Source organism: Pseudophryne corroboree, chromosome 4 (assembly GCF_028390025.1).
Source record: "Pseudophryne corroboree isolate aPseCor3 chromosome 4, aPseCor3.hap2, whole genome shotgun sequence".
Lineage (NCBI taxonomy): Eukaryota > Metazoa > Chordata > Amphibia > Anura > Myobatrachidae > Pseudophryne > Pseudophryne corroboree.
In genome coordinates this window covers 919767036-919780353 of record NC_086447.1, presented here as the reverse complement: position 1 = coordinate 919780353, position 13318 = coordinate 919767036, and the positions used below count along the sequence as shown (strand labels likewise).

Sequence of the window (13318 nt, the reverse complement as noted above, 5' to 3'; positions counted from 1 at the left end):
GCACAGAGGGAAATCTGCCGGCTGGCATCTAAAGTAAGTGCATTGTCCATTTCTGCTAGGAGAGGCTTATGGACTCGGCAGTGGACAGGTGATGCAGATTCTAAAAGGCACATGGAAGTTTTGCCTTATAAGGGTGAGGAATTATTTGGGGATAGTCGCTCCGACCTAGTTTCCACAGCAACGTCTGGGAAGTCAGCATTTTTACCCCATGTCCCCTCACAGCCTAAGAAGGCGCCGTTTTATCAGGTTCAGTCCTTTCGGACCCAGAAAAACAGGCGTGGAAAAGGCGGGTCTTTTCTGTCCAGAGGCAGAGGTAGGGGAAAAAGGCTGCAACAAACAGCAGGTTCCCAGGAGCAAAAGTCCTCCCCCGCTTCTTCCTCCAAGTCCGCCGCATGACGGTGGGGCTCCACAGGCGGAGCCAGGTACGGTGGGGGGCCGCCTCAAAAAATTCAGCGATCAGTGGGCTCGCTCACAGGTGGATCCCTGGATCCTTCAAATAGTATCTCAGGGGTACAAACTGGAATTCGAGGCGTCCCCACCCCACCGGTTCCTAAAATCTGCCTTGCCGATTGCTCCCTCAGACAGGGAGGCGGTGCTAGCGGCAATTCACAAGCTGTATTCCCAGCAGGTGATAATCAAGGTACCCCTACTTCAACAAGGCCGGGGTTACTATTCCACACTATTTGTGGTACCGAAACCGGACGGTTCGGTGAGACCCATTTTAAATTTGAAATCCTTGAACACATACATAAAAAAATTCAAGTTCAAGATGGAATCGCTCAGGGCGGTTATTGCAAGCCTGGACGAGGGGGATTACATGGTATCCCTGGACATCAAGGATGCTTACTTGCATGTCCCCATTTACCATCCTCACCAGGAGTACCTCAGATTTGTGGTACAGGATTGCCATTACCAATTCCAGACGCTGCCGTTTGGACTGTCCACGGCACCGAGGGTATTTACCAAGGTTATGGCGGAAATGATGATACTCCTTCGAAAAAAGGGAGTTTTAATTATCCCGTACTTGGACGATCTCCTAATAAAGGCGAGGTCCAAGGAACAGTTGTTGGTGGGAGTAGCACTATCTCAGGAGGTGTTACACCAGCACGGCTGGATTCTGAATATCCCAAAGTCACAGCTGGTTCCGACGACACGTCTTCTGTTCCTGGGTATGATTCTGGATACAGTCCAGAAAAAAGTGTTTCTCCCAGAGGAGAAAGCCAAGGAGTTGTCATCTCTAGTCAGAGACCTCCTGAAACCAAAACAGGTATCGGTGCATCACTGCACGCGGGTCCTGGGAAAGATGGTAGCTTCTTACGAAGCAATTCCCTTCGGCAGGTTCCATGCCAGAATCTTTCAGTGGGACCTGTTGGACAAATGGTCCGGATCGCATCTTCAGATGCATCGCTTAATAACCCTGTCTCCAAGAACCAGGGTGTCTCTGCTGTGGTGGCTGCAAAGTGCTCATCTTCTAGAGGGTCGCAGATTCGGCATACAGGACTGGGTCCTGGTGACCACGGATGCCAGCCTTCGAGGCTGGGGGGCAGTCACACAGGGAAGAAACTTCCAAGGACTATGGTCGAGTCAGGAGACTTCCCTACACATAAATATTCTGGAACTAAGGGCCATTTACAATGCCCTAAGTCAAGCAAAATACCTGCTCCTACACCGGCCGGTGCTGATCCAGTCAGACAACATCACGGCAGTCGCCCATGTAAATCGACAGGGCGGCACAAGAAGCAGGATGGCAATGGCAGAAGCCACTAGAATTCTCCGATGGGCGGAGAATCATGTACTAGCACTGTCAGCAGTGTTCATCCCGGGAGTGGACAACTGGGAAGCAGACTTCCTCAGCAGGCACGACCTCCACCCGGGAGAGTGGGGACTTCATCCAGAAGTCTTCCAAATGATTGTAAATCAGTGGGAACGGCCACAGGTGGACATGATGGCGTCCCGCCTAAACAAAAAACTAGAGAGTTATTGCGCCTGGTCAAGAGACCCTCAGGCGATAGCTGTGGACGCTCTAGTGACACCGTGGGTGTACCAGTCAGTTTATGTGTTCCCTCCTCTGCCTCTCATACCAAAGGTATTGAGAATAATAAGAAAGCGAGGAGTAAGAACAATTCTCGTGGTTCCGGATTGGCCAAGACGAGCGTGGTACCCGGAACTTCAAGAGATGATCTCAGAGGACCCATGGCCTCTGCCGCTCAGACAAGACCTGCTACAGCAGGGGCCCTGTCTGTTCCAAGACTTACCGCGGCTGCGTTTGATGGCATGGCGGTTGAACGCCGGATCCTGAAGGAAAAGGGCATTCCGGAGGAAGTCATTCCTACGCTTATTAAAGCCAGGAAAGATGTTACGGCAACACATTATCACCGCATATGGCGGAAATATGTTGCATGGTGTGAGGCCAACAAGGCCCCAATAGAGGAATTTCAACTAGGTCGATTTCTGCATTTCCTGCAAGCAGGAGTAAATATGGGCCTGAAACTAGGCTCCATTAAAGTGCAGATCTCGGCTCTGTCGATTTTCTTTCAAAAAGAACTAGCTTCAGTACCTGAAGTTCAGACATTTGTAAAAGGAGTGCTGCATATTCAGCCCCCGTTTGTGCCTCCTGTGGCACCTTGGGATCTCAACGTGGTGTTGAGTTTCTTAAAATCACATTGGTTTGAGCCACTAAAGACCGTGGATCTGAAATATCTCACGTGGAAAGTGGTCATGTTATTGGCCTTGGCTTCGGCCAGGCGAGTGTCAGAGTTGGCGGCTTTGTCATGTAAAAGCCCTTATCTGATTTTCCATATGGATAGGGCAGAATTGAGGACTCGTCCCCAGTTTCTCCCTAAGGTGGTGTCAGCGTTTCACCTGAACCAGCCTATTGTGGTGCCTGCGGCTACTAGGGACTTGGAGGATTCCAAGTTGCTAGACGTTGTCAGGGCCCTGAAAATATATGTTTCCAGGACGGCTGGAGTCAGAAAATCTGACTCGCTGTTTATCCTGTATGCACCCAACAAGCTGGGTGCTCCTGCTTCTAAGCAGACTATTGCTCGTTGGATTTGTAGTACAATTCAGCTTGCACATTCTGTGGCAGGCTTGCCACAGCCAAAATCTGTAAATGCCCATTCCACAAGGAAGGTGGGCTCATCTTGGGCGGCTGCCCGAGGGGTCTCGGCTTTACAACTTTGCCGAGCAGCTACTTGGTCAGGGGCAAATACGTTTGCTAAATTCTACAAATTTGATACCCTGGCTGAGGAGGACCTGGAGTTCTCTCATTCGGTGCTGCAGAGTCATCCGCACTCTCCCGCCCATTTGGGAGCTTTGGTATAATCCCCATGGTCCTTTCGGAGTTCCCAGCATCCACTAGGACGTCAGAGAAAATAAGAATTTACTCACCGGTAATTCTATTTCTCGTAGTCCGTAGTGGATGCTGGGCGCCCATCCCAAGTGCGGATTGTCTGCAATACTTGTACATAGTTATTGTTAACAAAAGGGTTATTGTTGAGCCATCTGTTGAGAGGCTCAGTTGTTTTCATACTGTCAAACTGGATATAGTATCACGAGTTGTACGGTGTGATTGGTGTGGCTGGTATGAGTCTTACCCGGGATTCAAAATCCTTCCTTATTATGTCAGCTCGTCCGGGCACAGTGTCCTAACTGAGGCTTGGAGGAGGGTCATAGTGGGAGGAGCCAGTGCACACCCGGTAGTCATAATTCTTTCTTAGAGTGCCCAGCCTCCTTCGGAGCCCGCTATTCCCCATGGTCCTTTCGGAGTTCCCAGCATCCACTACGGACTACGAGAAATAGAATTACCGGTGAGTAAATTCTTATTTTTTTTTAAATGTATATCAGCGAACAATGGAAAACAGCTCCTGATTGGGTGCCTCTGTGTAAAGTGGGCGGGCAGCCAGTCTTGACTCATATGCGTTATAGGAGCCCCCCCGTGAAAGCTCTTTGGGTGGTTGGGTTGTGCTGGCGTGTGGGGGTCCCGTGCTTTGGACTTGAACCTTAGGAATGTTATGAACCCACCTGATTAGGTCACCTGGCTGTGGTAAGTGGGCCCAAGTGGTAGTGATGCCCATGTCAACCAAAAGAATGTTCAGCGCTAAAAGATGACGCAACGTCTCTAGCATCTCCTCTGTTTCAGGCAGCTGCGATACGAATGGAACGAGCAGAACAACTCCTGTTACGTGGTACAAGGCGGTGCCTCCTTTACCTACGGCTACGAGTATTTAGGCTGCTCCTCCCGCCTAGTGATTACGCCTCTCACCGACCGCTGCTGGCTAACATTGACTGGGGCCCTGGATTTACACCTGGGAGGATCACCAGCAGGACCGGCGGGGACCGGGAAAACAGAAACCGTCAAGGATCTAGCCAAAGTAGGTGTCCAGATGTGTGCAATGCCTGGGAGAAACCCTGGTACACCGTGGGGGGGATTTCAGGTGACCTCTTTATTACGGTGTTTCCCCCCCAAATTGTAAATCACTGCAGAATATGTTGGCGCAATATAAATAACGTAGCCAGAATTTTGTTGACCCCGTAGCGACATTTTAATGGGTCCTCTTCCCCCTTCTATAGAGACCCTCCGTTTTATTGCCCATAGTAGTGCCCTAGTCCACATTATACTACACAATTGCCCCAGGGGCGTTTTAAGAGAGGAGAGGGCCCATGCGCAGACTCCAGGTGGGCCCCCTACTCTACACAGCGCTGCAGGCTCCGGACAAATGGCACCCGCCATGGTCCAGAGACAAATTTCGAACTGCGCATGCATGCCGGCCATATTTGGATGGATTTTTGCCGCAAATGCAGCGGCTGTAACGCTAATCGGGAGACTCCAGGAAAGTAAGTATAAACAACATGGGTGCAGTGTGTGCGGTGCGGGCCCCCCCTAGAAACGTCAATGCAGTAACCCCAGATCATATTATGTCACATTGTAGTTCCCCAAATCACCAATAATTGTTCTGTCTCCAGTACACAGAGCACACAGTGCGGCAGATGTATTAAGCCTGTAGAAGGGATAAAGCAGGGATAAGTGGAAGGTGGTAACGCATCAGCCAATCATTACAGATTTGAAAAATGACAGTTAGGAGCTGATTGGCTGATGCATTATCACTGTACACTTATTACTGCTTTATCATTTCTCCAGGCTCAATACATCTGCCTCAGTTCCCCTAGATGCCATTATGCTGCTCAGTGGGCAATCCTAGGATCTGATAGACAACTTTATGACGTAGGTGCAGTTGAGTCAGGTCCCAGAGACGGGCCCCCTGAGCCTCTGGGCCCCATAGCAGTGGCACTCACTGCACACACTATAGCTACACCCATTGACAGGTTCAAATAGACATCATTATTTTTTAAACAAAACCTTTAGCGAGTCACAGTATAGTGTAGCCATTTTTTGTGGACAACGGGGTTAATTCAGACCTGATCGTAGCCGTGCAAAATTTTGCACGGCTACGATCAGTCACACTGAAATGCGAGGGGACGCCCAGCACGGAGCTAGTCCGCCCCGCATGTATGACCCTACCACCTCCCGGCACAGCGGCGATGCTTTTGACAAAGTAGCTCCCTACCTGCGCAGCTCCTGCGTCCTGGTAGGGAGCCACCTGTCGCTGTCTGGGTCGCAGCGGCTGCGTGTGACATCACGCAGCCGCCACGGCCTGCCCCTCGCAATGCAGGCGTGCCCGGACCGCGCCCACCAAAACGGCGGCCAAACGCCGCCGGCCCTTCCCCTCCCGCTCAGCGACCGCCTCTGCCTGTCAATCAGGCAGAGGCGATTGCTGGGCTGAGATGGCCATTGTTTGTCTGGCATGCGTTGGCGCACTGCGGCGTCGGTGCATGCATAGTTCAGACCTGAACACGCACAGCAGCGATCAAGTCTGAATTAGCCCCTATGTTATATTGCTGGAGCTACAGCTGTTTTTTACTTGTCAGTCCCGTAATGGCAACAGTTGGCACCTATCACTAATATGCACTAATGTCATCCAAAAAATAGAAATCAGTTGGGATTCCTCAAGACAACCCTAAACGCAGAATATTACTTACCCGCGTCCTTGCGGTACTCCCGGTCCTGCAGCTACGCTGACGTCAACCATGGTCAGGAGAGGCTGTCCTTGCTTCTGACGGCAATATAGTGTCAATGGATACTGGTTCTGTGTCAAAAGCCTGCCCTGTCTACCCACTGAAAGCAAGGACAGCTTCACATCACTGTAGCTGGTTTGGTTGGCACGGGATTGTAAATCAATGCAAGAAAAATAAAAAAAATCATGGGGGGGGGGGGGGACATTAACAAAAACATACATGTAATGAGGACGGCTCTACCATCAGGCAGCTTTAGGCGGCTGCCTAGGGGCGCCGGCCACTGAAGTCTGGAGCTACTCTGAAACTGCTACGAGGTGTGTAATCGCAATATTGCGAATACGTCGTTCGCAATTTTAAGATGCTAAGATTCACTCCCAGTAGGCGGCGGCTTAGTGTGAGCAACTCTGCTAAAATCGGCTTGCGAGCGAACAACTCGGAATGACCCCCATGGTTTTGCCCAATTGCTAACAGAATTCCTGCTGCGATCAACTTGGAATTACCCCCATTGTGACAATGGCCCTCATTTCGAGTCGTTCGCTCGGTAAAAATCTTCGCATCGCAGCGATTTTCCGCTTAGTGCGCATGCGCAATGTTCGCACTGCGACTGCGCCAAGTAAATTAGCTATGCAGTTAGGATTTTTACTCACCGCTTTTTCTTCGCTCTGGCGATCGTAATGTGATTGACAGGAAATGGGTGTTTCTGGGTGGAAACAGGCCGTTTTATGGGCGTGTGGGAAAAAACGCTACCGTTTCCGGAAAAAACGCAGGAGTGGCTGGAGAAACGGGGGAGTGTCTGGGCGAACGCTGGGTGTGTTTGTGACGTCAAACCAGGAACGACAAGCACTGAACTGATCGCAGTTGCCGAGTAAGTCTGAAGCTACTCAGAAACTGCTACGAGGTGTGTAATCGCAATATTGCGAATACGTCGTTCGCAATTTTAATATGCTAAGATTCACTCCCAGTAGGCGGCGGCTTAGCGTGAGCAACTCTGCTAAAATCGGCTTGCGAGCGAACAACTCGGAATGACCCCCAATATATTTATCACTTTAAAAGTCCTTGGGGTATATGCAATTGTGGTCGAATTCCCGATATTGGCGAAAAACTGGACTTTTCCCCCCCCAAAAAAAATTCGTCAATGCAATTCAGTACTTTCCGTCAAAAAAACGGACTTTTAAAATTCGACTTTTTGAAATTCGACTTTTGACAAATTCGACTTTTTTGCAATGATACACATGCTGCAATTCGACCAAAGTATATTCAATTGAAGTTTGGAAATTCGACAACAGTGCTTTTAGACAGTAAATTCGTCATTTTCAATCCGCCACACTTTGGAGGGTGAAACCAATAAAAAAAAATTAAAACATTTTTTTTTGGTGTTTTATTTTTTGGTAATAGCATATCTGTTTATATTAGAAGGGATTAGGTACTTGGTTTGTCTTTTTTGGAGGCACAAGTATTATTTCTCTGACGTCCTAGTGGATGCTGGGGACTCCGTAAGGACCATGGGGAATAGCGGCTCCGCAGGAGACTGGGCACAAAAAGAAAGCTTTAGGACTACCTGGTGTGCACTGGCTCCTCCCCCTATGACCCTCCTCCAAGCCTCAGTTAGATTTTTGTGCCCGGCCGAGAAGGGTGCACACTAGGGGCTCTCCTGAGCTTCTTAGAAAAAGTTAGTTTTAGGTTTTTTATTTTCAGTGAGACCTGCTGGCAACAGGCTCACTGCATCGAGGGACTAAGGGGAGAAGCGAACCTGCCTGCTTGCAGCCAGCTTGGGCTTCTTAGGCTACTGGACACCATTAGCTCCAGAGGGACCGAACACAGGCCCAGCCTCGGAGTCCGGTCCCAGAGCCGCGCCGCCGGCCCCCTTACAGAGCCAGAAGCAAGAAGAGGTCCGGAAAAATCGGCGGCAGAAGACATCAGTCTTCACCAAGGTAGCGCACAGCACTGCAGCTGTGCGCCAATGCTCCTCATGCACACCTCACACTGCGGTCACTGATGGGTGCAGGGCGCTGGGGGGGGGGCGCCCTGAGCAGCAATATTAACACCTTGGCTGGCAAAACTACATCACATATAACCCCCAGGGCTATATGGATGTATATTAACCCCTGCCAGATTATATAAAAAAGTGGGAGAAAAGTCCGCCGAAAAGGGGGCGGAGCTATCTCCCTCAGCACACTGGCGCCATTTTCCCTCACAGCTCCGCTGGAAGGACGTCTCCCTGACTCTCCCCTGCAGTCCTGCACTACAGTAAGGGTAAAAAAGAGAGGGGGGGCACTATTTAGGCGCAGTATTAATATAACAGCAGCTATAAGGGAAAACACTCTATATAGTGATATCCCTGTATATATCATACTTGCCTACTTTTGAAAAAGCATTTCAGGGAGATTGTGAAAGTAACACATATCACTGCGGACGTGCACCGCTACATCTGAGAGGCGTGTCATGAAAATGACTGACATCCAAATGTAAATGAGCCCCAAAGTTAGTAAGAACTACTTGTTGAAGAGAAGACACTGATATTTTGCAGGATTTGTTTGTGTATTTTGTTTTACAAGAGGTTCCATATACTGTAAGTGGCCACAAGAAACCTTTAAAATGCATGTAGCCATAGGGGTCATTGTGCCTTATAACCAATACAGGGAAATGGCGCTGATTATACCATTTAAATTGATGTATCTATGATTTCTTTTTTTTTCAGGGAGATTGAGGGACTATTCAGGGAGTGAGGGAGATTGCTACTATTTCAGGGAGTCTCCTGCAGAATGAGGGAGGGTAGGCAACTATGGTATATATATAGCGCTCTGGTGTCTGCTGGCATACTCTCCCTCTGTCTCCCGAAAGGGCTAGTGGGGTCCTGTCCTCTTTCAGAGCATTCCCGGTGTGTGTGCTGTGTGTCGGTACGGCTGTGTCAACATGTATGAAGAGGAAAATGATGTGGAGGCGGTACAATTGCCTGTAGTGGAGATGTCACCCCCTAGGGGGTCGACACCTGAGTGGATGGGCTTATGGAAGGAATTACGTGAAAGTGTTAACTCTTTACATAAGAAGTTTGATGACATGGGACAGCCGGCTACTCAGCTTGTGCCTGTCCAGGCGTCTCAAAGGCCATCAGGGGCTCTAAAACGCCCGCTACCTCAGATGGCAGATACAGACGTCGACACGTATACTGACTCCAGTGTCGACGACGAGGAGACAAATGTAACTTCCAGTAGGGCCACACGTTACATGATTGAGGCAATGAAAAATGTTTTACACATTTCTGATAATACCACAGGTACCGTTAAAAAGGGTATTATGTTTGGTGAGAAAAAACTACCTGTAGTTTTTCCTGCATCTGAGGAATTAAATGAAGTGTGTGATGAAGCGTGGGTTTCTCCCGATAAAAAACTGATAATTCCTAAGAGGTTATTGGCAACGTACCCTTTCCCGCCAGAGGATAGGTCACGTTGGGAAACACCCCCTAAGGTGGATAAAGCGCTCACACGCTTGTCCAAACAGGTGGCGCTACCGTCCCCGGATACGGCCGCCCTTAAGGATCCTGCTGACAGAAAGCAGGAGACTATCCTAAAGTGTATATACACACACACTGGTGTTATACTGCGACCAGCGATCGCCTCAGCCTGGATGTGCAGTGCTGGGGTGGCTTGGTCAGATTCCCTGACAGAAAATATTGATACCCTGGATAGGGACAGTATATTACTGACTGTAGAGCATTTAAAAGATGCATTTTTATACATGCGTGATGCACAGAGGGATATTTGCCGAATGGCATCAAGAGTAAGTGCGATGTCCCTCTCCGCCAGAAGGGGGTTATGGACTCGGCAGTGGTCAGGTGATGCCGATTCTAAAAGGCATATGGAAGTATTGCCTTATAAAGAGGAGGAGTTATTTGGGGTAGGTCTGTCAGACCTGGTTTCCACGGCAACTGCTGGGAAATCCACGTTTTTACCCCAGGTCGCCTCTCAGCATAAGAAGACACCGTATTATCATGCGCAGTCCCTTTCGGCCCCATAAGGGCAAGCGGGCAAAAGGCTCCTCATCTCTGCCCCGTGGCAGAGGGAGAGGAAAAAGGCTGCAGCAAACAGCCAGTTCCCAGGAACAGAAGTCCTCCCCCGCTTCCGCCAAGTCCTCAGCATGACGCTGGGGCTCTACGAGCGGACTCAGGTACGGTGGGGGCCCATCTCAAGAATTTCAGCGCACAGTGGGCTCGCTCACAAGTAGACCCCTGGATCCTTCAGGTAGTATCTCAGGGGTACAAATTGGAATTCGAGACGTCTCCCCCTCGCCGTTTCCTAAAGTCTGCCTTACCGACGACTCCTTCCGACAGGGAGGCGGTATTAGAAGCTATTCACAAGCTGTATTCCCAGCAGGTGATAATCAAGGTACCCCTCCTGCAACAAGGAAAGGGGTATTATTCCACACTGTTTGTGGTACCGAAGCCGGACGGCTCGGTGAGACCCATTTTAAATCTAAAGTAATTGAACACTTACATAAAGAAGTTCAAATTCAAGATGGAGTCACTCAGAGCGGTTATCTCGAGCCTGGAGGAAGGGGATTATATGGTGTCTCTGGACATCAAGGATGCTTACCTACATGTCCCAATTTACCCTTCTCACCAAGGGTACCTCAGGTTTCTGGTACAGAACTGCCACTATCAGTTTCAAACGCTGCCGTTTGGATTGTCCACGGGACCGCGGGTCTTTACCAAAGTAATGGCCGAAATGATGATACTCCTTCGAAGGAAGGGAGTTTTAATTATCCCGTACTTGGACGATCTCCTGATAAGGGCAAGATCCAGGGAACAGTTGGTAGTCGGGGTAGCACTATCTCAGTAAGTGCTGCGACAGCACGGTTGGATTCTCAATATTCCAAAATCGCAGCTGATCCCGACGACACGTCTTCTATTCCTAGGGATGATTCTGGACACAGTCCAGAAAAAGGTATTTCTCCCGGAGGAGAAAGCCAGGGAGTTATCCGAGCTAGTCAGAAACCTCCTAAAACCAGGTCAAGTATCGGTGCATCAATGCACAAGGGTCCTGGGAAAAATGGTGGCTTCTTACGAAGCAATTCCATTCGGCAGATTCCACGCAAGAACTTTCCAGTGGGACCTGCTGGACAAATGGTCCGGATCGCATCTTCAGATGCATCAGCGGATAACCCTGTCACCAAGGACAAGGGTGTCTCTCCTGTGGTGGTTGCAGAGTGCTCATCTTTTAGAGGGCCGCAGATTCGGCATTCAGGACTGGGTCCTGGTGACCACGGATGCCAGCCTGCGAGGCTGGGGAGCAGTCACACAGGGAAGAAATTTCCAGGGATTGTGGTCAAACCTGGAGACCTCACTTCACATAAATATCCTGGAGCTAAGGACCATTTACAATGCCCTAAGCCAAGCAAGACCTCTGCTTCAAGGCCAGCCGGTGCTGATCCAGTCGGACAACATCACGGCGGTCGCCCATGTAAACAGACAAGGCGGCACAAGAAGCAGGAGGGCGATGGCAGAAGCTGCAAGGATTCTCCGATGGGCGGAAAATCATGTGATAGCACTGTCAGCAGTGTTCATTCCGGGAGTGGACAACTGGGAAGCAGACTTCCTCAGCAGGCACGACCTCCACCCGGGAGAGTGGGGACTTCACCCAGAAGTCTTCCACATGATTGTAGACCGTTGGGAAAAACCAAAGGTGGACATGATGGCGTCCCGCCTCAACAAAAAACTAGACAGATATTGCGCCAGGTCAAGGGACCCTCAGGCAATAGCTGTGGACGCTCTGGTAACGCCGTGGGTGTACCAGTCGGTGTATGTGTTCCCTCCTCTGCCCCTCATACCCAAGGTGCTGAGAATTATAAGACGGAGAGGAGTAAGAACTATTCTCGTGGCTCCGGATTGGCCAAGAAGGACTTGGTACCCGGAACTTCAAGAAATGCTCACAGAGGACCCGTGGCCCCTACCTCTAAGAAGGGACCTGCTCCAGCAGGGACCCTGTCTGTTCCAAGACTTACCGCGGCTGCGTTTGACGGCATGGCGGTTGAACGCCGGATCCTAAAGGAAAAAGGCATTCCAGGCGAAGTCATCCCTACTTTGATAAAAGCCAGAAAGGATGTAACCGCAAAGCATTATCACCGCATCTGGCGAAAATATGTTGCGTGGTGCGAGGCCAGGAAGGCCCCAACGGAGGAATTTCAACTGGGTCGATTCCTGCATTTCCTGCAAGCAGGAGTGTCTATGGGCCTAAAATTGGGATCCATTAAGGTTCAGATTTCGGCCCTGTCGATTTTCTTTCAGAAAGAACTGGCTTCAGTTCCTGAAGTTCAGACGTTTGTCAAGGGAGTACTGCATATACAGCCTCCTTTTGTGCCTCCAGTGGCACCTTGGGATCTCAATGTTGTTTTGGGTTTCCTAAAAACACATTGGTTTGAACCACTTAAATCGGTGGATTTAAAATATCTCACGTGGAAAGTGGTCATGCTGTTGGCCCTGGCTTCGGCCAGGCGTGTGTCGGAATTGGCGGCTTTATCCTGTAAAAGCCCTTATCTGATTTTCCATTCGGACAGGGCGGAATTGAGGACTCGTCCTCAGTTTCTCCCTAAGGTGGTTTCAGCGTTTCACCTGAACCAGCCTATTGTGGTGCCTGCGGCTACTAAGGACTTGGAGGCAGTGCCGTAACTAGCCATTTTAGCGCTGTGTGCAAGAAACGACAGTGGCGCCCCCCCCCCCCCCCCCCCCCCCCCCCCCCCCCCGATGTAAGACAGGGGCAGTGGCTTCACAGGGAAGGGGCGTGGCCACAAAATAACAGCAATTCCTACTACGGTGCACAGTAGTCTACATTATTCAAATTACGCTGCACAGTAGCGCCACTACACCAGGTAGAGCCCCTTTTATACATTACAGCAGACAGCGTCCCCCTTTTTACACATTACGGCAGCCAGTCCCCCTCTTTACACATTGCGGCAGCAAGGCCCCCTCTTTACACATTGCGGCAGCCAGGCACCCTTTTTACACATTGTGGCAGCCAGACCCCCTTTTTATACATTGTGGCAGCCAGTCCCCCTTTTTACACATTGCGGCAGCCAGGACCCCATTTTACACATTGCGGCAGCCAGGACCCCATTTTACACATTGCGGCAGCCAGGACCCCATTTTTACACATTGCGGCAGCCAGTCCCCCATTTTACACATTGCGGCAGCCAGGACCCCATTTTACACATTGCGGCAGCCAGGACCCCATTTTACACATTGCGGCAGCCA

At 50.2% G+C, this 13318-nt stretch overlaps 1 protein-coding gene across 7 annotated transcripts in view; it reads left to right on the top strand.

The window, feature by feature from the left end:
• The window catches only part of DNAH14 (dynein axonemal heavy chain 14), a 427754-nt gene that overhangs the window by 174571 nt on the left and 239865 nt on the right, over positions 1–13318 (top strand). For all 7 annotated transcript variants that reach the window (XM_063919003.1, XM_063919002.1, XM_063918999.1 and 4 more), the window contains exon 29: positions 4142–4373. In XM_063919003.1, coding sequence (XP_063775073.1) covers positions 4142–4373 — 232 coding nt within the window. The remainder of the gene's footprint in view (positions 1–4141; positions 4374–13318) is intronic.